The sequence below is a fragment of the Gopherus evgoodei genome, chromosome 6 (assembly GCF_007399415.2).
Source record: "Gopherus evgoodei ecotype Sinaloan lineage chromosome 6, rGopEvg1_v1.p, whole genome shotgun sequence".
Lineage (NCBI taxonomy): Eukaryota > Metazoa > Chordata > Testudines > Testudinidae > Gopherus > Gopherus evgoodei.
The window spans coordinates 95,721,461-95,745,523 of record NC_044327.1 but is presented as its reverse complement, the minus strand read 5'-3'; the positions used below and the strand labels follow the sequence as shown (position 1 = coordinate 95,745,523).

Genomic DNA, 24,063 nt, shown 5'->3' with positions numbered 1-24,063 from the left:
TTTTTCCCCCTCTATTTATAAAGGACAGCTTTCAAAGGTCTAGTTTTATTTATGTTTGGTTTTGTTTTTACTGTGCAGTCTGTTTTTGTCTCACAAAACAGAAAGTGGACCCCTTTGTTGGAGGAAAAAATAATCTAGTGGTTACTTTATTTTTTATTTGCAATGAATTCGTTGGTTTTTTCTCTCATCTATAGGCGGAGTGGATGATTGGAAAACTGAACTGCCCATTCTGTGGGGCCCGTTTGGGAGGCTTTAACTTTGTCAGCAATACAAAATGTTCTTGTGGCCTGTTTGCAAATATACATCTCTGCAAGAGTCGGATTGATTATCAGCCAGCTTGTTCATTTAGATTAGCAAGATCATCAGTAAAACACATGTCACTTTGCAAAGTTCCATCTGGTTCTAATAACAAAATACAGCACAGTGTGACAGGTGGAACTTTGGGACCCAGAAATCAAGGGCTTTCATACATGGCCAAAAACACACATGGTACTGGAAGATTAGCAGAAGCACTTTGCCTGGAGGTGAGATCAGCCAGCTTTGAGATGAACAATAAAAAATTGCACTTCAAAGTGTTTAATAAAAAAAAAAGTCCTTCAGCTTCATGGCCTGTGAATGAGAGATGCACCATAAAAACTTGTCATAGAAAAACGCACAGTTTGGATTTGAATATCAGAGAGAGACATGTTTTGTTGCCTTGTTTGTATGGCGTTTCCAATAAGGGGCCTATTTATCACAGGCAAAATGAAACACAACCCATTTACCCAAGAGGTAGCTTGCAATTAGACTCCAGTAGAAATAATAATTCCTTTCAGGGCCTATATAATTCTGATACTTTTGAGCTACCAAAAAAGTTTTCAGTTACTTCCTGCAATACATTAACCTGTAGAGAGACAGAACGTGACTGCAGTTTTGAAGCTTCTGATCAATGTTCTGCGGATGTCACTGCTGACCAATTGTCTTTTATGATGGATCTCTCTTCATCTGTGAGTGCTGTAGAAGAGGACATTGGACAGCAGCACATCACATCTGTTGATCTTCTGCAGCCTGCCAATTTTTCCTTGGTTGCTGTCAATCAAAAGCTAAGCAAAAGAGAGAGAAACAAGTTGAAGAATTTGAGGAAAAAACAAAGAAAGCGGGAAAGGTGGCTTCAGAAGCAGGTGAGTGTGAAAAATGACCCACAACTTTGCTTGTACAATTTGGTGTGTCAGTAAGAGAGGAGCTTGAAGAAACTTTTTTTTTTTTTAAATGTTGCCTTTTAGTGCCTGTGAAAGATTAATAGTACTGTCCACAGCCAGGCATCATGAAAACAAAAGTTGTGGAACCTTCCTATATACTTGGTTTTTCCAGTTCAGTTTTTTCTCTACTGCAACAATACTGCTTTTTGACTACAGAACCACATTTTCATGAATGGAGATTGCTAGTCTAGTCAGTTTCTGTCACATTTCTTGTAGTTTTATGATATAGAAACAAATCTGCAATAGTATTCTAATACCGCAAAACTTACTTGATGTGACCAAAGCAAACTTGAACCCAGGTCTTATAAATTGCAAGCACTGACTCTCAGGATTTCCTGACTACAAAGTTAATGTGACACACTTTTTCACAAAAGTAATGACCAGACAGGTAAAATTTGTAAAAGCTGTGTCAGAAGACTTATATTTAATTATTACTTATCATAAGATGATTATATATAACAATAGTAACAGATTATTTTCAATATAAGAGATAACAGCCTTTAAGAATTTTTAAAAATTGAAGGGGTCTGATTCTCTGCTCCCTTGCAGCTGTTGTGATATTTACCCATGTGCAAAGAGGGAATAAAATCCTACCATTGAGATCTGATAACATTTTATATTTGCTTTGTACAGATGTGAATAGGGTGACCAGATGTCCCGATTTTATAGGGACAGTCCCAATATTTGGGGCTTTGTCTTATATAGGCGCCTATTACCCCCCACCCCCATCCCGCTTTTTCACACTTGCTATCTGGTCACCCTATGTGTGAAAGACTACACAATGTGAAAGTGGTATATAGGCCTTGCACTAATCCTCTGCACAAAGTGTATTTCACCCTTAATATATATACCATTGTATAGGCATAATTTCATTCCAATTGGATTAGGTCTATGAGTCATTTAGACTCATTACAATACATTGTAAATGGAGCCACTAGAATACCACAAAAACTCATATTAAAATAAATGAATTGATTTCAGAATTGGTACAATGGTAAAAATCAGTCTGGACAAATGACTATGCAGGTGCCGCTGCTGTGTTTCTAAGTTAAATACAGTGTTCCAACTTGTATCTGTGCTGGGCTTTGGGACAAATCACAAGATTTTGCACTGTCCCATGAAACCTATCATATTATAGCTGCAATTTTATATTTCTTTCAAGAAGAGAATTCTCATTGCCATTATGTGACAGTTCAAAATTTTTGTTTTGGCTTTAAAATACCTCTCTGAAATGAAGAAGAAAAAAAAAGCTTTTAAAACTTTGAGTGAGATTTTCAAAGCTAACTGAGGGGATTTGGATGCCCATTTCCCATTAATTTAAATGTTAGGTTAGATATCCAAATCCCTGAGGTAGCTTTGAAAATCTCAGCCTTAATTGTTATTGTGGAAGGAGTCCAAAATGGCAGCTACTAGGACATTTTGTGTGTGGAATTTCACAGGCTCCAGAGTGAAAAACCACATAAGACCTACACAGCCACCACACTTTTTAAAAGTAATGTCTGTTAAGCTTCTCTCTGCAATGTTTTTTTTTTCTTTCTACTTTGAGGGCTTGAAGAAGGAGAAATGCATTTACAAAATTCTTTCCTTTTTTAACCCTCACCTCCCCAATTCCTCTCTGTTTATATATTTGATGCATCAGATGATGTTGTTACACATGATAAACCTATTTATTGAATGCACAAATTCAGAAGAAGGTGTTTAGCGATACGTGTAAACAACATGTTTACTTTAACTGAGCTGGTATTGGTCATATGTTGTTATGTTTGGTTTTTGCATGGCATTGGTCCTCAATTATAGCCAAAAGTTGATATAGTATTTTAATTTTAATCTTAATATTTTAACATTTTATAGTGTAATACAATGAAAACACCAGTTTTTATTTTTAAAGGATTATCTGTATTATGGAAGCCTGACTGAAGCCTAGGTTATTACACCTTTCATCATAGGTGCTGACTCTGGGGCTGGAGCACCCATGGGAAAAAAAATAGTGGGTGCTCAGCACTCACTGGCAGCCCCGCCGATCAGCCCCTCCCCAGGGCCTTCCAGCCACCAGTGATCAGCTATTCAGCGATGTGCAGGAGGCACTGGAGGGAAAGTGGGAGAAGCGGGGGCAGGAAGAGGCAGAGCAAGGGTGGGGCGTGCTTGGGGGAGGAGATAGAACAGGGCAGGAAGAGGCAGGGCGGGGGCAGAATGGGGGCAGGAAGGGGTGGGGAAGAGCGGGAGTGGGAAGAGGCAGGTGGGGTTGGGGTCTTGGGGAAAGGATGGAGTAGGATTGAGGCCTGGGGCGGAGCAGGGATCGAGCATCCCTGGGGACACCAGAAAGTCAGTATCTCTGCTTCTCATGGTGTGATAGTAGCCACATAAATGGAAGCAGAATCGGTAATCAGCAGGATAAATGTTAATTGGGAGGTTATGGTCAGTATAATCTGGGAGAAAACTAATTTTGTAATGTTCTTGAGTAAATTATTGGTTCGTTACCAGATGTAGGCATTGCTGGAGCCACTGACATGTCTATAAGTGTGAACAAAAGTAGACCTTGTCAGAGTAGCAACACTAGCTGACCAAGCAAACATATTTCTGAGAGGATGTTGCAAGAATACACAGACCTCTCATAAAGATGAGGCTGGGATGTCAGGATAATGGATGAGGATGTTTTGGTCAAACTATGAGATATGTGGTACAAGGATGGTAACTAATATGGAATATAATATGTAACTTGTTTGTATCAATGTATAAAAGGAGAGTGGAAGAAGAGGAATCTTTGTATTGGTTAGGGGGCATTAGCTTGAATGAGCTGATACCTTGTCACGGGCATATGTGCATTAGTGTTCTTATAACCAGTGAACCGTGGTACTGATACCGTGCTTGTCCAAGTCTTCGCCACCAAACTGAGCCTGTGGTCTTTCTGTATGATTAACATTGAAGTCTGCTGAGGCTGCAAGCTGTGCTAATATGGATAACATTAGAGCTCCAGGAATAGCACAGGAGCTACACAGAGATACAAGAATAACACCAGAAAATAAATTTAGTTTTATATGTACTGTAAGGCTAATTTTCTTATTTAAGCTGGAGTACCTTTTTATGTGAGTTTAGCAGGGGAGGCTATTTAAAATTAACACTGGAATGGGTTACCTAGGGAAGTGGTGGAATCTCCTTCCTTAGAGGTTTTTAAGGTCAGGCTTGACAAAGCCCTGGCTGGGATGATTTAGTTGGGAATTGGTCCTGCTTTGAGCAGGTGGTTGGACTAGATGACTTCCTGAGGTCCCTTTCAACCCTGATATTCTATGATTCTGTGAATACTCTAGATACTCAGGATGAAATTCTGGCCCCATTGAAATCAATGGCAAAACTCCAGTTGACTTCAGTGGAGCCAGGATGTCACCCTCAGTACTCTAGTTTTCTCAAAAGTTACAAGCAATATTCACTTCTGTGTTTTAACATAACAGTTTTGAGAAAGTGATGCCTACTTTTAGTTTTTAACCTGTAATAATAGAGTTTACCGGCTGAGTCTTCATATCTTTGATGTAAATATGAAAGAAGAGGGATGGAATAATTTTGTTTCAAAAAGAGTGGGAATTGTTATTGAAATCTGATCACTAACATCACTGAGGATATTTCTTTTCAGTAGCTTGTCCGTAGATACTGTTATTCCACTGAAATCTCTTTTCTCAAAAATGCCTCACTTTAACACCCTCACATTTGGGCAAGAAACTTCTACTGCCACAGGTTAAACAATCAAAACTTGAAATGGAAATTGCTGTTTTTTAGAGATTTTAGAAGGGGTCAAGATTGGGCTAAAAAAGGAATGCAAATCTGGTTCTTTAGTTGTAGAACTATCCATAGTTCTATTTTTTTCGTTCATTTATCATTAGAATGAACGATACTTTGGGGCTGAAACAAAAACAAAATTTTGACATTTTCCAAATGAAACATTTTCATTTGAAATGACTTGACTTTTCTAAATTTACTTTGATTTCATTAAAATATTAAGACTTTTTAAAATAACTCAGATAAAAAGAAATGTTTCATTTCAAGTTGTACACAGTGTTTCTTTCAACACCAAATCAAATATTTTAGACTTTTGGAATGCCACCGAACCAAAAATATCAGTTATCTGCACAGTTCTGGCTATAATAACGTAGAGAGATTTTTAAGGTATATCTGCTGAGTGGGAAAACTAAAAATTAGATTTCAATCTTAGTTCTGTATTTCCTGACTTCAGAGTGCTTGATTTCTCAACCTTAATGTTGCATTAAGACTAGTCTTATATGTGGAATATTTAAATGATTATTTATAAAATGTGCTTTTCAGGCTCTCTCATCACACATGGCAAGCTGTGCAGTCATCACACCCCTGCCCCTGTGATATTACTTTCCCATAAGAGTATGGACTCAGAAGTGAAAACCACACTTACAGAAATACATGACCTAGTCCAACTTGTCACAAAAGAAGAAAATCCTCCCTCCTTACCATCACACCTCTTTCTAAGCCTGCCCCCCTAGTTAATCTGCAAACCTGGCCCTTCTTCCTAGGCTTCCTTCGCTGACCCTACCATGTCACTCCACTTTGTACCATCCTACTTTGGACCAGAGGATGTGTGTAGTGCCACAAGTGGACTTGTGTTTTGAACAATGAATTGTTCTGTAGTGTCACATTCCATGATTTTGAGCTTGCTTGTTACCACTTACTTGGCAATCAGATGATAAAAATTCACAAAAATGAAAGTGCATAAGCTTATAGGGGGTTGATTGAAAGAGTTTAGATTGGGAACATCTTACTGCAGTGCTCTTTGTGGGAATCTCTGTGTAGGACTTTTTCCTGATGTGAAGTGAATTTATCTAATCCTTCTCTATATAAGTGTATTGTGTATTTCATTTTTATTTATTTTTAATTAAACCTTTTCCTCCCATTATCAGCTTGAGAGAGAGATGATATATTTTCAGACTTTGGATAAATTCGTCTGTAAATACAGAGGTGTATTCTCTGGATTTAGCCCATTGAAGGCAAGTGAATTTTTCCTGTGGTACACTGAGCCATCCCCACTGCAGCCGCTGGCCCCAGCACCTCGCCTGTCTGATCTGCGCCACATTCAGCCCCCCACCTTCCAGTCCATCCTGCCCAAGTGCAATGTCACTTCTCATTGCAGAGGGGAACAAGTTCTTGCTGAAAGTGGGGCAAGGCTGGGTAGGCCTCCAAGAGAGAGCCCTGGTGCAGGAGCCGGCCCCGCAGCTGTTGTGAGAAGCAGCAGTGCTGGCTGCCTGACTGCCTAGTGTGCCCGCTCAGGTTTAACCCTGTGGCTGCAGAACTAGACCTGAACGGTGCTGCCATCCTTCTTCCCTCTACCCCACCATGAATGCAGGGGTTCCAATGCCACTTACTCAGTTTTGGTCCTATGACAGAGGGACTGCAGGGCCAAACCTGAGTGTACGTAATGTTCATACGGCTTGTAGGTACCACTGCCAGTTATTATGGTAAGCCAGACTATATCAATACATTTTGTGTGTTATAATGAGGTACATGTTACAGTGTTTATAATTGTGTTAAAATTCATCAGCCTTAAATCATAAGTAGTCTGTATAGAGAGTTCTATAGAGGACTGCATAGAATGAGAACTGCATAGAATGAGATGTAATGACTAAATTGTGTTTTTTAACAGCAGGGGGCACCAAACTTCCTCTAACTACAAAATGATGGAAAATTGTTAACTTCTATCAAAGAACAGCATACAGTATAGTTAAGGAACAGGTTTGGTACAGTACAGTATATTGTTAGAAAGGTAATAGAGTACAACATTTACAGTGTTTATTTCTAACAATCGTATGTTTTAAGAATAACAGTGGTGCTTCTTGGTTACTATAGCCAAGAATCTGCCAGCATTTCTATTATAAAATGTCTTTATTAAGAATCTTGTTATATGTGTACTTATACCGAAAGCGTGCCCTGGCCTGAAGCTTATGATAAAATGTCTAAAAGGGCTCATCCAGGGGACTGTCTTTTTGCCTTTCTTTAAATTTGATTTTATTTAGTTTTACAGTTTTTTAGTTACAGAAAGAATATGTGGTTTGTTCAGAATTTACAGCATCTCATTGGAAAGGGTCATTGAAACGCAGGTCAAGGAAAAGTGTTGAGCTTCAATTTGTAACTTGACCACTGATCTGTGTTTTTGTATCTCTTCAGTAATATATTGAAGCTAAAAAGGGTCTGTCATACAAAGATACATGTTGATCAATTTTTAAAAGGTTAGTTTTCATTATGCTACTAATGTTAATTTAAACTCAGATTAAACAGGTAGATAAGTAATTATGACAGCTTTTAAAATGCAAACCTCGCAAGATGGTCTTGTGGTTAAGATGCTGAACTGGGACTCAGGATGACAATCTAAAATTTGGTCATTTTGGATGAACCAGAATCACCTCTACTGATGGCTACTGAAAGACTCTTGATATTGGATTCTAGTTTCTTGCTGGTATTGAACCATTCCCTGACACAGACATGCTTTCTGGTGCCCACTCAAATGGATAGATTCGCTGCCCATATTCATGATCATCTGCCCTATCTCTCCCCTGGACTATGATGAGGGAGCTCCTCTGACTGCCAGATTTCTGTTCAGGATTCACTCAATTACCAGTCCAGAGCTGCCTCTCCCAACACCTTCTCCTTAAAGGAACCCTCAGGGCACAGGCCACCCCTAGCTCTTCCTGGTCTGAGCATTCATGGGTGCCTGCTACCTTCCCATATGAACTTCCCCACTGGTCATTCTGGGTTGCATGGGCTATCTGTAGGGAACAGTTCTCCTGAGCTCCTAGCTACACTCATAAGGAGCATCAGAGGCAACAGATCTCTACCATCGGTCATCTTCTCAAAAGGAGTCTTTTGAGAGTCAGTGGATAGATGTAGCTTTTTATCAGACCCTGCCACTAATTTCTCTTTCTCCTCACCTGATGATGCAGTGATATCACCATCCCACTCAGTCATTCATGATTTTAAGCAATATCGGAATCTCATGATATTGCAGATTCTCTTCAGATCCTGATGGAAGAGATTAAGGAGGTTTCAACATAAACTGATTAACATCCTTTGTACTGCCTCCACTGGTAAGATAACTCTGCCTACAAACAAGGTTCTGCTTGAACTTGCAAAGACAATTTGACAGACTCCAACTACAATACCTTCTACTGCAAGAGAACTGATAAAAACTTCTATGTTCCCTTTAACGGATCAGAGTCCCTATATTCAATTTCATGCTCTGTGGTAGTTAATGCAGTCAATGAATGTAATGAGCAACACCACTTTAAGATTCCCCTATCATGATAAGGACCAAAAGAGGTTTGATTTGTTTGGCCATAAAAGTTATAATTCTGATTCACTACAATTTAGAATCCCCAGTAACAACTCCTGATGACTAAATACAACTACACCAACTATGGGAAGTTCAATGCCTTTATTGACCATCTGCCACAAGAACAACGAGAGCAACGTCAGGCTATCATCAGTGCAGGCCAGTTGTTAGTGAGGACTTGTCTTCCAGCATCCCTGGAAGCAGCTTACATTGCAGCATGCTCAGTATCAACAGCAACTGATATGTGCCGTGTTTCTTAACATCAGTCATTGGGGATCCTGAGAGAGTCCACAATACTGTTGGGGATCTCTCCTTTGACAGATTCAAACTATTCAATTAATCCTCTGATGAGTCCTTGCACTCTTAAAAAAGATTCCAGGACTTCCCTTCAATCTGCAAATAAGAGGAAAATTTAGCAAGTAACTAACAGCACAGATGTCTCACCCCATTCTCTTCCCAGTTGCCATGACCAACATGTCTCGGGCTTGGGTCCATAGGATTCATGGGAGCAGCCACACTCCAACCCTCCCTCTGTGACAAGTGACAGACGTGTCTCTCGTTGGATGGGGAGCTCATCATCACAGTCAAATTGTCCACTCAGTAATCCATTCCTCACATCAACTTACTGGAACTCAGAGCAGTCAGATAGGTCTGCAAACACTTCCTACCTGTGATCAAAGGCTGATCTGTAAGAATATTGACAGACAACAGAGCCCCCATATACTATATAAATTGCCAGGGAAGAGCAAGATCAGTTTTTTGCTCAATATTAGAAAATAATCAACTGGAAAGACATACCCTCAAAAGCGGAAGAGGTTCCATCACTAGTGTTTTGAACAGCTCCTTCTGAATTTGAAGAACTCTGGACTGTTCTGTTAGAGTTCATTCAGCAATTACAGCTTTCCACCCCATAGTCAAAGGGCTCTCAGTCTTCATGCACCCCACCACCTCTCAATTTATTAAAGGGTTATCAAACTTTTTCCCCCATGCTAGACAACCTTAGTCTGGCATGGGATTTAAATTTGGTCCTTAATTCCCTGATGAGGCCTCCCTTCGAACCACTGGCTGTGTCCCTGTCTGTACCTCTCCATGAAAATTGCATTCTTAGAGCCTATTACGTCTGCTAGGAGAATTGGAGAATCAGGAGCTTTAATGGCTGACCCTCCCTACACCATCTTTTATAATGAAAAGGTATCTTTCTAGACATAGCCCTGCTTTTTACCTATGGTCACCCCAGATTTCCACATTAACCAGGTCACTAAGCTTCCAGTTTGTACCAGAAACATCTCCAAATTAGAGAGGAAGCTGCTTATCATACCCTAGATGTCAGAAAAGTCTGAGCCTTTTATTTAGAAAGGACACAACTGTTTAGGGCCTCCCCCAGACTGTTTTTCTCTTTCACATACAGAGTAAGAGGGTAGCATTCTGGTATATTTTATACATGCTTGTTTAAAGTCAAACATGGACCCAGGAAAATTCCTTTTTTCAAACATTGTTTGGGATTAGGTCATGGTATAAAATTTGGCAAAATGTTTACATACCACACTTCTAATCTTATGAGGAGCTGAGCATCCTCAACTCCTATTGAAGTAAATAGGAGTTGGGGCACTTGGCATTTCATAGGAGTGGGCTTCAAAAGAAACAGCTTGATTTTAAAAAAGGATTTGCTAAATTTTAAGAGCACACATTTTTGGTCAGTAATAGTTTTCTTTTTGGCTCTGGGAGTTCTTTTTTCTGTGACCCTTTTTAATTTGAGAGGCACTGCATGCTTCTTGCATACAGAACAGAGTTGTTATAAGTGGAGAAAGAGCTCAACAGATGGTAAAAAGAAACTCTGCAATACTAAATGAATTTTGTAGAAAGAGTGTTTTTGCAGAAGTACTTGTAATTTGATTGTGTGCCAACAAATGAATGTTACTGTTCTCAGTAGTGTATAATTTATGAGAAATCATTTTGAATAATTTTTCATTGTTTTGAGGCTTGGTTTTCAGATCTGGGCTCTGTTTTTGTAAGCATAATTTTGTACACTCAATTCATGCATACTTTCTCCAAGCAAGTCACTGCAGGTGCACAAGTGTGTGTGTATAACATTTCATAAACAAAATTCCATCCACAAAAATGGAGGCATGGCTTGAAATCCACGAGGTAACTGGAACGTATCAAGACTGAGATAATGTCTTTGAATATATACATGTGTAGCTTCTTTGTATCACTTGCTTTTTTGGTTTTTTGTTTTTTTGATGTGATGATTTTGAAGTTAAACTGCATTATTCTCCAGAGTTACTGTTTCAAATAATGGGCCAAATCCCTGGTGTAATTCCAATGATAGGCTTTGTTATATTTCTTATGTATATATTTTCAGTAGTTGTGCAGGTGGTACAGAGTCTCGCCATTAGAGCGGGAGCTCAGAGAGGCATTTTGTGTAGTGTATGCTAACCTTTTGGGGGTTGCATTGTGTGCTCCTCTTTGTGTCAGACCACATTTGCTGTCTGTAATGGCCCTGTTTCCTTGCTGCCCCTTTCTGGGATAGTTTAACATTGCTAACTCACTGCTGCTCTTGTCATCAGAATAGCAGAAATACTGCAGTTGTGCCCAGCACTGCACAGGTTGGGTGGAAGACTCCATCATCTGCCACCTTTCCCATCATTGCTGAGCCTGAGAGCTTGCTGGACATAAATGAGGCAAGGAAGAAACTAAGATATTTTGAGGCCTGACCAAAGTTCTTTGATATCAGCATATATTTCATTGATGGCAGTCAGCTTAGAAGTCAGGCAGTTTATGAGTGACGTATTTGCTGACCCATCGCTGTTAGTCCAAAATAGTGTTGATGAAGAGTTTAGGGCAGTGACTCTCAACATTTCCAGACTACTGTACCCCTTTCAGGAGTCTGATTTGTCTTGTGTACCCCAAGTTCCTCCTCCATTTAAAAACTATTTGCTTACAAAAATCAGACATAAAAATACAAACGTGTCACAGCACACTGTTACTGACAAATTGCTTACTTTCTCATTTTTACCATATAATTATAAAATAAATCAATTGGAATATAAATATTATACTTACACGTCAGTGTATAGTTTATAGAGGAGTATAAACAAGTCATTGTATGAAATTTTAGTTTGTACTGACTTTGCTAGTGCTTTTTATGTAGCCTGTTGTAAAACTAGGCAAACATCTAGATGAGTTGATGTACCCCCAGAAGACCTTTGCATACCACCAGGGGTATGTGTACCCCTTCTTGAGAACCACTGGTTTAGGGCCCAAGAAATGTTTTAAGTGAATATTGCATACCTCTGACTTGTGGAAGCATCAAGTATTGGAAACAATTATTTTATGTTTTTAAGTAGCAGTTAAGCAACTAATGTGTTTTAGAGTTTTTTAATACTTTTTAGTAACATGGTAGATACTGAATAAATGTAACAGAGGCCTTCGGAGCTAAAATCTGGACTGCATAGGAGCATAATAGAAAGCAGGAACTCAGTAGCAGTACTGCATGAACATGAAGGAAGTCCTTAGAAAATTTGTTAGATCTTTAATTCTTGTAGTGGCCAGGAGATACCTTCCTCCCTGGCGACAAACAATTTTGTTTTAAGTTCGGAAAGCCAAGTTGAACTTAGAATGGCCACACCGCACATTCAGTAAGGTGGGGAATGTTACCTGGCTTGCCAGGGAAACGGATATACCTCTTAAAGGGTTAGAGAAGCACAGAGGTTGCTGCACACACTGCAAGTCAGTGTGGGCATGCTCACTCATCCCCCAAGTAACAGAAGAGAGGGGAGATTTTATAGGTGCAAGCTGGGCGGGAGAAGCCCTCTTTCACCCAGACCAAGTGGAGCAGCAGCATGGATTGGTCCTGCTTTGAGCAGGGGGTTGGACTAGATGACCTTCTGAGGTCCCTTCCAACCCTGATATTCTATGATTCTGTGGAGTAGCAAGGACTCTGCCTCTGCAGTGTGCATGGTGCCGTGTGGGAACAGGACATTGAGAGTGGGGAAAAGGGGTGGAATCCCCCACCCTGTAGACCACAGAGGGCGAAATGGATGGGAACAGCAGGGGAAGAGGAGTCAGTTAGTGAAAGAGCTTGGAGCTGTATCAGACCAGCGGGGAGGAGAAAAGGACCCCAACCCACCCACAGCTGCTGTAGCAGGCAGGCTGTGGGAGAAGGTGAGAGGGATTGGGTTTCAGGCTTTGCTTCAAGCCAGAGCAGGTAGGCAAGGGTAGGATGACTTCCGTCTTCCAGCTAGGCATAGCAGGAGTGTAGAACAGGGAGGGGAGGGATTTTCAAACCCAGCACAGGATGACTGGAATGGGGCTAGAGAGGCCATGGGGGGACCAGGCGGTTGGATCCTTACCAGTTGGGCTGGACTGAGGTTGGAGGATCTCAGGCTGGTCTGTCAGTTTATCAAAGGGAGTCTCCTCCAGGAGAAACAAACACCCCTGTGGGTGAGCTGGCTGTGTTTGCAGGTGGGACAGGCACCAGAGAATTGATTCAGGTGGTTCAGGCGGTTGCTTTTTAAATTGTTTCCACAGCACCGCAGGGCTTGCAGGGTGTAGTGGGTTGCCCAAGAGCCAGGACGTTTGGCAGAGGTGAGTCTGATCAGCACCAGATGGAACTTTCAGGGGCAGGGTGTGTAGGTGAGTCCTTGCCACCCAATGTGGCAATGGGTGTCTGTAGGGGGGACCTTAGTGGGTTTCAGCGATCTGGCCCCCCTTGAGAGACTTACATGGGGCAGGGGAGGTTGGACCTAGCAGGGAAATAAAGAGACCTGGGGGAGGATCGGGAATCCTTAGAGATGTCTGGAGTACGCACACTTTTTGTAGATGCTAATGGTATTACACAGCTGCTGCAAGCTAACCTGCAGTTATTTCAGCAGCTGGGAGCACACATGGTTGTGGGGTCGGGAAGGGGTAGTAATGGAAGCCCAGCATGGTCCCGAGTTTGGGAGACAGACAATAGGTGGGTTCAACCTCTCTCCAGAGGATGGGAGCCCCTAGTGGTGGGAGATTTCTGGGCATCTTTCGAATCATCCATTAACAGAGACTGTAAATTGGTGAGATAGAGTTGCTGCCCCAAGGGAGGCTGCCGGTGTGTGTAGGGGGGGCGGCGAAAATGCCCTGAGGGTGCGCCAACAGTCAATCATGAGGATGATAGGGTTGCTGACCTAATGGGAGTTCACCTGGCCAGTAGCACTAGGGATAAAATTTTGAGAGGTGACTATGTAGACATATTATCTTTGTTGCACAGGGAAGTACTGACAGACAGTAAGCTAGGACAATGAAAAATCTGAGCAGCCAGGGGTAACTGGAGCATGGGAAAATTGGGAGGCTGCTTTCCTGATCTATACAGGAGTTATTGCAGAGGCTTACCCAGACAGAAGCCCAGCATTGTTTAAATATACGGTCATAATCAGATGGTTATATAATATATTTGTGGCATGTCTTGGTTTAATTATGATTAACAGTTTAGACTGAGGGTGACAACACAAACTGGGATCCGGTGGGACATATCACACCATATGCTGGTATTGGAATGGAATGGATAACACCACAGCAAGCCCAGCAAAGGCTTGAGGCGTGTAATGATATTTTCTAGGCATTCAATGAAAGTGGTTGTTTTCATAGCATCTGCAAATTCAGGCATGCTTGCAAAACATGCTTTGGGGCTCATAGCCAGGGCCGGCTCCAAGCACCAGCTTATCAAGCAGGTGCTTGGGGCTGCAACTCCGGAGCAGGGCAGCACTTACAGGTATTCGGCGGCAATTCGACGGAGGGTCCCTCACTCCCGCTCAGAGCGAAGGACCTCCTGCTGAATTGCTGCAGATTGTGATTGCAGCTTTTTTTTTTTTTTTTTTTTTTTTTTTTTTTTTTTTTTTTTAAGGCTGCTTGGGGTTTCAAAACCCCTGGAGCTGGCCCTGCATGTAGCCTATTTTTGACAGAGCAATAAGGGAAGATCGCAGTGGGGGAATGGGCTGGGAGATAGGTCAGGTGCCACCCACAGGCCCATGGGGCATTAGCAGAGTATGGGAGACAAAACACAGGGAGGCATGAAGGGTGAGCTGAAAGCAGTGAGTTGGACAAGGGCACCATCCTCAGTTAAGATGGAGATTTTAAGGGTGCTTCTTTGGAATTACCCTAACAAAGTAGGTGGGGCATATTTGTGGGATGGGTTTATTGTGTGATTTAGCATCCTCTATATGGAGAAAAGAAGTCATGTGATGTCTAAAAATGTGAAGTCCTTGGTGGGGATGTGCCATATTGTAAAGAAAAAGATTACATGGGAATTAAATGAGAATAGTGTAGCAAGGCCATTCAATCAATTAGGTATACAGAACTTATGGATTTGTCCCCCTTTGGTTGGTCCCTAAGAAGGCTCTAGGTGAATATCGATTAATTCATTACCTGTCATACCCACAGAGTAGCTCAGTTAACAATGGAATAGATCCAGCTTTGTGTTCTGTGGCCTAGTCCTCTATTGATGAGGTCATGCACGTGGTTAGGTCTTGAGGCCCAGGGCAATGATGGCTAAGTGTAATATCAGTTAAACTTTTTGACTGCTGCCAGTGCATCCATCAGACTTCAATCTTTTGGGTTTCTCTTTTAAGGAACAGTTTTTTTATTTTCATAAAGCTACGCCCTCCAGGGGATGTGCAATATCCTGTTTGGCATTAGAAAAATGTAGTACATTGCTACACTGAACAAAAAATGGTCTAAAGTGTACTGTTTGCTGTACATTTTTTAGACTATTTTGTTCACAAGCAGGGCAAAGTTGGACAAGTATGTTAACCTGTTGGACACCTTTCAGGCCTTTGCTAAAAAATTGGGGGGTCTTCCTATCAGAGTTAAAACCAGAGGGACCTTCCACTACACTGACCTACCTGTGAAATGAGTTAGATACAAAGGCTGCCATATTGCGGCTCCCTCAGGATAAGCTTCAGGAGCTACTGAGCTTGCTTAGGAGAGGTATAGGGGGCCAAGTGAGTTACATTTGGTGAGCTGCAATCTATTAATGCACACCTTAACTTTGCTTGCCAGGTGGTGGCCCAGGGCAGTTATTCTGTGCCTGGCTGGCAGTGGCCACTACAGGCTTAGCAAAACCTCACCATTTTATGAGAATTCCTGGAGAGTGGAAAGAGGATTTGGAGTTGTGGAAACAGTTTCTGAGCCATGTTAATGGTGTATTGTTATGGAGAAAGGACTGGTTACTGGAGGTTGATTTTAAATCACCTTGAGTGCTTTGGGAGTTGTGCGTTTTGGGGTATTTTACCAAGGCAGTTGTGTACCCAGCAATGGCCCTCCACCTGAATGTAAAAAGAGAGTTCAGGGCCTGATGTTTCTGGAATTTTTTTCCATTTTGGTAGCAGCGGTTGCTTGGGGGAACAGAGTTGCTAATAAAGAGTGTGTTTCTGGTGTGCCAACATGGTGGTGGTATGTTGTTACTCGCCAGTCCTCCAGATCACACAGGGTCATGAGGTTGGTACGGGCTACAGTGTTTCAGCCTTAATATCTGTTCATCGTCCAAGGATGTGCTTGAGGTTGATAAGAGCATTGCAAACACATTAATTCATTTGCAGATGGACAGATTTTGGGAGGTGGCACCAGGAGCCAGCAAGGAATCTGAGTGGATGCTGCTAGCACTATGTAACCTTGGCGTATGATCATCGTCAGTGTAGCAGTGTTAGCGCAGAGGTTGGTGACTCTGCAAGTGTTGCGGCACTCTGAGAGAAGTTTTGATAAGTTTGTGCAATTTCAGGATCTGGAAGCCCAGTCACCTATGTGGCCTCTGTGTGGCCCATTACAGAGGAGCATGTGCTCCATAGTTAAGAATGCCAGTCTTAACTGACACCATCTCCAGTGGCCTATCAACCCTTATGTTTGTCAGTAGACTGAACAGTTACTCAGATCCTTGCAGCAGTTTCTTAGTTTGAAGGTTTCTAGCGGAGTGGTCACAACCCACTGGAGCCAGGGAGGATACATGTCCCATCATAGTTGATATGCTTAGGGATCTGTGTTGATCCTGGAGAATGTACTTTGCTGTGGACAGGAGGTGGTGGTGTTCAGGGTAGCATTTCTGGACTAATATGTTTTAGAGCTTTTAGGATCAACGAGTTAGTTCCTGGGTCCTTTAGGGATTATTCTGGAAGGGCCTTGGAAGGAGAGAGAGACACTGGGAGGGGCAAACGGTTATATTAAACTTGCAGAAGTCAGATACAGATCAAGGAGGCCAGAGTTAATCCATAATCCTACAAGCAGGGTGATGAGCCCTGTGGAGGCTTTGAGGGCACATGTGATGATAAGACTGAGAAGTGGGCCCCTCTTTATGCACTGTGACAGGAGGGCTCTCACATACTAGTTTGTTACGGGTTGTGGCTCCCAACCCAAGAATTTGGTTCCCACCCATTCAGGATTGGGGAGGAAACAGCACTAGCTACGCTGAGTATGGGGGCTAGAGCAAATCAGGCAATTGGGCCTTGGCATTCACAAGCAACCAGAATGTACGTGAGAGCCAAGGTGGGAAATCAGAGTTAATTTTCTGTTGTGTTTTCATTCCAGAGGCAGGAAGACAGGCCAGGCAGGCAGTGGTGTGGTTCTGCAGACATAGTATTGCCCACAGGCGGGCTTCCAGGTTGTCTGAGGGTTTGCAGGTGGGGCTCAGTGATGAAGCAGTTCTGAGCTGACGTGGAAGGAGAGGGATGTTGTGGGACCAGCTGACGCCTCTTCTTTATACTATGGGAGCCCGTGAGTGGGCAAGAGATACAATTGTGGTGTCGCTAGGGGAAAATGATCTGTGAACATGTAAAGAGGTAGCCTTAATGATCAATGCTAAGAGGGGCTTGGGGCAGACCTTGGAACGTTTCCCAGGAGTGAAAATTGGTTGGACATGCTGCAGTGCAAGGTGTGACTGGGAGCTGTGAAGCCCCCTCAGGTCGACAAGGCTAGGAGGTGTGTGAATAGGGAGGTGGCCAAATTCATGGGAGTCATAACGTGTTAGTAATTTCACATCCCGACATAGCATAAGGGGCACCATAATTGTTCAGGGAGAATGGGGTTCACCTGTCAGGCTTGGGGCTGACATGTTTTGTCGATATTAAAGGGAGCATTAGGAGATGTCTGGGAACCCAGCTAGGGGTGGGGGGAGGCAGCCAAGCTAATTGCTGGCTCCTCCTTGTGGCGGCTATCCAGTGAAGGTACTCCATAAGGAAGGGATACAGTGATCAGATAAATAGCTTAGTAAAGGGTTTAGAGTTGTTTGTTAAATGGAAATGGGGGTTTGTGGCTTATATGACTGGCCATGCAGGAGTCAACTCCACCCTCCTTTATAGCCCACCTTTAACCCTCATGCAAGGGTGGTGGTGCTCAGGTCCCAGCAGTGGGTTGGCTGGGGAACAGGATGGAAAGAGGGATGCTGAGGAAGTCCTGTTGGTAGATTTTAAAATGATTGTAGCATTATCTGCACTGTATACTTTTATCTGCCAGATACTCCCAAACAGTTAATAATAAAGTTGCAGGCTAATTAAAGCACATCCAGTATTTCCTGTCCTCCTTCCATTATAGCCAGATGATAAATAGTTTTGTAGTAACTAAAGTACCTGTGAATTTTATTTAGACTCAGTCACTTTCCTTGGAATCTACACTAACAAACGTCCAGACCTGGGCATTCCACAATTACACTGAGTAGGAAACAGTCTTTTTACAAAAGAATAATATTAATTTTTACATTTTCTTAAAAATTACCACTTTGTGCAAACTCTGAATAATCGCTGGGAATTGTAAGAAATTGCAAGCATCAATAGGATACCAGACAATAAAACAGAAAAATCATGTAAAAACTAATAGCAACTGTAAATTCGATAATATAGCAGAGGTTCCTATAGTGGAATAATTTAAAATAGCAAATTACTGGAGAGGAATTGTTGCATATGCCACTGGAAAAGACTACAGATATGTTGCATGGTAGTCTGCATCTCACAATTAAATGTGCTGTCAATAAGCTGAACTAATTAACTGGAGTCTGGATATGATTAATCTAGTGATCCTGTGCAACACAATAATACATTTATCTTATACATCTGGCATTAAACAAATGAAAAAGGTTATTGCTTAGCAATTTATCCATAGTAGCAGAGGAGACATTTTCAAATTAGACCTTTGAATATGAGACAACTGCAACCCTTTCCCCTTTACCCATAAAAGATTTGGTACTTTTAATTGAAGCTGATACATTTTGGCATGGCGATTTGTTTGAATTCATTTGTCAAAAATAATTACTATGCATTTTTTTTTAGTAATAGTCTAGCAGCTTTTGTGCAAAACTAATCAAAATATGTTCTGAATATGCATGCAGTAACTGCATTTTTTCATGAGTTTTTTTTCTGTGTATGCATTCATTTGTGGTTTTGACTTTTCATAAAGGTATATGCACTTCTGAGTATGCCACAGTCTGTTTATTTGCTATTTTATATGTTTATTTTCTTCTAGATTTATGAAGTATAAAGAAATCATAGTTCAAAACAAGGAAGGACTTACTAAGAATCAAAAGCTATACAACATCAGGGAAAGTTTTCATTTGCAAAACCTTCCAGTGAAAAGTCTTGGTTAGTAACAGATTTTCACATTTATATTAAGTTCCAAGTCTCTCAACTGCTTGCAAAATACTTTAAAATTACTTACAAGATAGTATCTGTTTCCTCTGGGAAATAGGTAAAATTCAGTCAGAGGTATGTAAGTACCTGTCAGAAGACCCTGAGCTGCTAAGGGTAAGTCAAACAAATATACAGTCCAGGTACTAAAATTAAGCACCTCATTGTAAGGTCCTATGTCCTGAATCCTCAGAGATACTTGTAGTTGCAATACCTAACTTTTAGTTGCCTAGAAAATCACAGAAACAACAATGTAATCCACAAAATGTCACTTAGATGCTGAGACTCCCTGTACTTTGAATGAGGAGCGACAGGGCCTTGAAAGTGTGATCTGCAAAAGTCAGCACACTTGATAGGGAAATATCTAAGTTAGCCAATAGGAGATGTGGATGACGGGTGTGTTAAGGCCCAACCTTTTCATGGAGTTAGGCGTCTATGTCCAGACTGCAAAGAAGTGCATATTTCTGCTTGCAGTTCATAGCCTGAAAACCCTCTCCTGGAGCCAGGAGGCTTAGGGGCCTATGTCATTTCTTGTGAGAATGAGTTAGACATCTGCTTCATTCCACACAATATTTCCAGAGGAGGTGGTGGTGGTGATGCCTACCTCATAACTTTTAGGTCAGGGTACATCTACACTACGAGATTATTCTGATTTTACATAAACCGGTTTTATAAAAGAGGTTGTATAAAGTCGAGTGCACGCGGCCACACTAAGCACATTAATTCGGCAGTGTGCGTCCATGGTCCGAGGCTAGCGTTGATTTCTGGAGCGTTGCACTGTGGGTAGCTATTCTGTAGCTATCCCATAGTTCCCGCAGTCTCCCTTGCCCCTCAGAATTCTGGGTTGAGAGCCCAGTGGCTGATGGGGCAAAAATGATTGTCGCGGGTGGTTCTGAGTAAATGTCGTCAGTCATTCCTTCCTCCAGGAAACCAACGGCAGACAATCATTTCATACCCTTTTTCCCTGGATTGCCCTGGCAGACGCCATAGCACGGCAACCATGGAGCCCGTTCAGCTTTTTTTTTACAGTCACCGTATGTGTATTGGATGCCGCTGACAGAGGCAATACTCCAGCACTACACAGCAGCATTCATTTGCTTTTGCATGATAGCAGAGACGGTTATCAGTCGTTCTGTACCATCTGCTGCCGGTGTAAATTGGCAATGAGATGACAGTTATCTGTCGTTCTGTACTGTCTGCTACTATCATGGGTGCCCCTGGCTGAGGTCGGCCGGGGGCACAAAGGCAAAAATGGGAATGACTCCCAGAGTCAATCCCTCCTTTATGGTTTCTAAAAATAGAGTCAGTCCTGCCTAGAATATGAGGCAAGTGTACTAGAGAACCAGTGTATCAGAGAGCACAGCTGTTCCGTGCCAGATCCCGCAGAAAGGATGAGCTGCATGCCATTCACGGGGGGTGCCCCTGCAACAACCCCACCCCTTGCTTCCCTCCTCCCCCAACCTTCCTGGGCTACCGTGGCAGTGTCCCCCCGATTTGTGTCATGAAGTTATAAAGAATGCAGGAATAAGAAACAGTGACTTGTTAGTGAGATAAAATGAGGGGGAGGCAGCCTCCCGGTGCTATGACAGTCCAGGCAGGACATTAAGCAGTGCAGGGGAGAGGAGCCCAGCATGCCGCTGCTATGACAGTCCAGGCAGGACAGAATTTTTTCTTTACACAGGAAAGGGAGGGGGCTGATGGAGCTCAGCCCCCAGTTGCTATGATGAGGAGGGTTACCAGCCATTCTGTCCCATCTACTGGGAATGACCGAGAATCATTCCTATTTTCACCCAGGCGCCCCTGGCTAGCCTCACCTGAAGCCAGCCAGGAGCACTCACGGGCTGATAACAAGGACGGCTACCAGTCCTACTGCACTGTCTGCCACCGGGCAGGGGAGAGGAGTGGATACTGCTCTTCACTACTGCAGCATCGTGTCTACCAGCAGCATTCAGTAGACATAGGGTGACATTGAAAGAAGTCAAGAAACGATTTTTTTCCCTTTTCTTTCACATGAGGTGGAGGGAGTAAATTGACGAGCTATTCCCTGAACCACGCCGGACAATGTGTTTGAGCCTACAGGCATTGGGAGCTCAGCCAAGAATGCAAATACTTTTCGGAGACTGCTGTGGACTGTGGGATAGCTGGAGTCCTCAGTACCCCCTCCCTCCCTCCATGAGCGTCCAGTTGAGTCTCTGGCTTCCCGTTACGCTTGTTGCGCAGCACTGTGTAGCCTGTAGATTTTTTTTTCAAACGCTTTGGCATTTCGTTTTCTGTAACAGAGCTTTGATAGAACAGATTTGTTTCCCCATACAGCGATCAGATCCAGTATCTCCCGTACGGTCCATGCTGGAGCTCTTTTTGGATTTGGGACTGCGTTGCCAACCGTGCTGATCAGAGCTCCACGCTGGGCAAACAGGAAATGAAAATCAAAATTTCGCGGGGCTTTTCCGATTTACCTGGCCACCGCATCCGAGTTCAGATTGCTGTGCAGAGCGGTCACAGTGGTGCACTGTGGGATACTGCCTGGAGGCCAATACCGTCTATTTGCGGCCACACTAACCCTAATCCGATATGGTAATACCAATTTTAGCGCTACTCCTCTCGTCGGGGAGGAGTACAGAAACCGATTTAAAGAGCCCTTTATATCGATATAAAGGGCCTCGTAGTGTGGACGGGTACAGCTTTAAATCGGTTTAACACTGCTAAAATCAGTTTAAATGCATAGTGTAGACCAGGCCTCAGTCTTTAGAGCGCTTACCTAGGAGATAGGAAACACAGATTCAGCTCTGCCTGAGAGAGACAGAAGAGGTGGGAGGCATTTGTTCAGATCCTTTCTCCCCCTCAGGCAGAATTGAACCTGGGTTTTCCACCTCTCAGGAGAGTGCTCTATCCACTGAAATATGGGATAGTCTGATGGGGTGGAGCTCCTTCAGTCTCTCTTGTTGCAGCTGTTCTGCCTTTCAAGAATCATTGGATCAGGGGACAGGATCTTTGAGTCTCCAATCTCCCAGGTGGGTGTCCTAACCACAAGGCTACAAAGTCAGTCTCACTCTCTCACCTTCTGGCCTTAGGCAGGAGATAGGCATCTGGATACCTAGAGTGAGGCAGCAGCATGCATGCAGAGGCAGAAGCATAGATGCTTAGAAACTTTTACCCTAAAATTGAGACCCTGAGTCAGTTTAGGAACCTACATGATTTGGCGGTAGCCAAATGCGGATTTGTTGAGCTCAATCTCAGCTAAAGGTGGGGCTTAGGTGCTTAAACACCACGTTTAGGCACCTAAGTATTAATGTGGATGTGGGCCAAAAATTCTTCATGTTCCATTCAGGTGAATGGGAATTTAGAGATCTTGGTTAGCAAAATTTGGGCCAATTATGTCATAAGAACTATACCAGTTATGTCATAAGAACCAAAATGTCATAAGATCTATACCAGCAAGTTGAATGTACTGAATGGTTTAAGAAAGGAAAAAATACCAATTTAGTAGTAATCTTACATGTTCAGAAATTACAGCTAATTAGGGATGAGCAAGATTCATAGACTCTAGGACTGGAAGGGACCTCAAGAGGTCATCGAGTCGAGTCCCATACCCTCATGGCAGGACCAAATACTGTCTAGACCATCCCTGATAGACATTTATCTAACCTACCCTTCAGTATCTCCAGAGATGGAGATTCCACAACCTCTCTAGGCAGTTTATTCCACGGTTTAACCACCCTGACAGTTAGGAACTTTTTCCTAATGTCCAACCTAAATCTCCCTTGCTGCAGTTTAAGCCCATTGCTTCTTGTTCTATCATTACAGGCTAAGGTGAACAGGTGTTCTCCCTCCTCCTGAAGACACCCTTTTAGATACCTGAAAACTGCTATCATGTCCCCTCTCAGTCTTCTCTTTTCCAAACTAAACAAACCCAATTCTTTCAGCCTTCCTTCATAGGTCATGTTCTCAAGTCCTTTAATCATTCTTGTTGCTCTTCTCTGGACCCTCTCCAATTTCTCCGCATCTTTCTTGAAATGCGGTGCCCACAACTGGACACAATACTCCAGTTGAGGCCTTACCAGCGCAGAATAGAGCGGAAGAATGACTTCTCGTTTCTTGCTCACAACACACCTGTTAATGCATCCCAGAATCATGTTTGCTTTTTTTGCAGCAGCATCACATTGTCGACTCATATTTAGCTTGTGGTCCACTATAACCCCTAGATCCCTTTCTGTCATACTCCTTCCTAGACAGTCTCTTCCCATTCTGTATGTGTGAAACTGATTGTTCCTTCCTAAGTGGAGCACTTTGCATTTGTCTTTATTAAACTTCATCTGGTTTACCTCAGACCATTTCTCCAATTTGTCCAGATCATTTTGAATTATGACCCTGTCCTCCAAAGCCGTTGCAATCCCTCCCAGTTTAGTATCATCTGCAAACTTAATAAGCGCACTTTCTATGCCAACGTCTAAGTCATTGATGAAGATATTGAACAGAGCCGGTCCCAAAACAGACCCCTGCGGAACCCCACTTGTTATACCCTTCCAGCAGGATTGGGAGCCATTAATAACTACGGTTTGAGTACGGTTATCCAGCCAGTTATGCATCCACCTTATGGTAGCCCCATCTAAATTGTATTTGCCTAGTTTATCGATAAGAATATCATGCGAGACCGTATCAAATGCCTTACTAAAATCTAGGTATACCACATCCACCGCTTATCCCTTATCCACAAGACTCATTATCCTATCAAAGAAAACTATCAGATTGGTTTGACATGATTTGTTCTTTACAAATCCATGCTGGTTATTCACTATCACCTTACCACCTTCCAAGTGTTTGCAGATGATTTCCTTAATTACTTGCTCCA

The 24,063-nt window shown here is 42.5% G+C and overlaps 1 protein-coding gene across 3 annotated transcripts in view; it reads left to right on the top strand.

The window, feature by feature from the left end:
- The window catches only part of RNF180 (ring finger protein 180), a 121,904-nt gene that overhangs the window by 22,783 nt on the left and 75,058 nt on the right, over positions 1–24,063 (top strand). For all 3 annotated transcript variants that reach the window (XM_030567325.1, XM_030567324.1, XM_030567326.1), the window contains exon 4: positions 195–1,160. In XM_030567325.1, the coding sequence (XP_030423185.1) occupies positions 195–1,160 (966 nt within the window). The remainder of the gene's footprint in view (positions 1–194; positions 1,161–24,063) is intronic.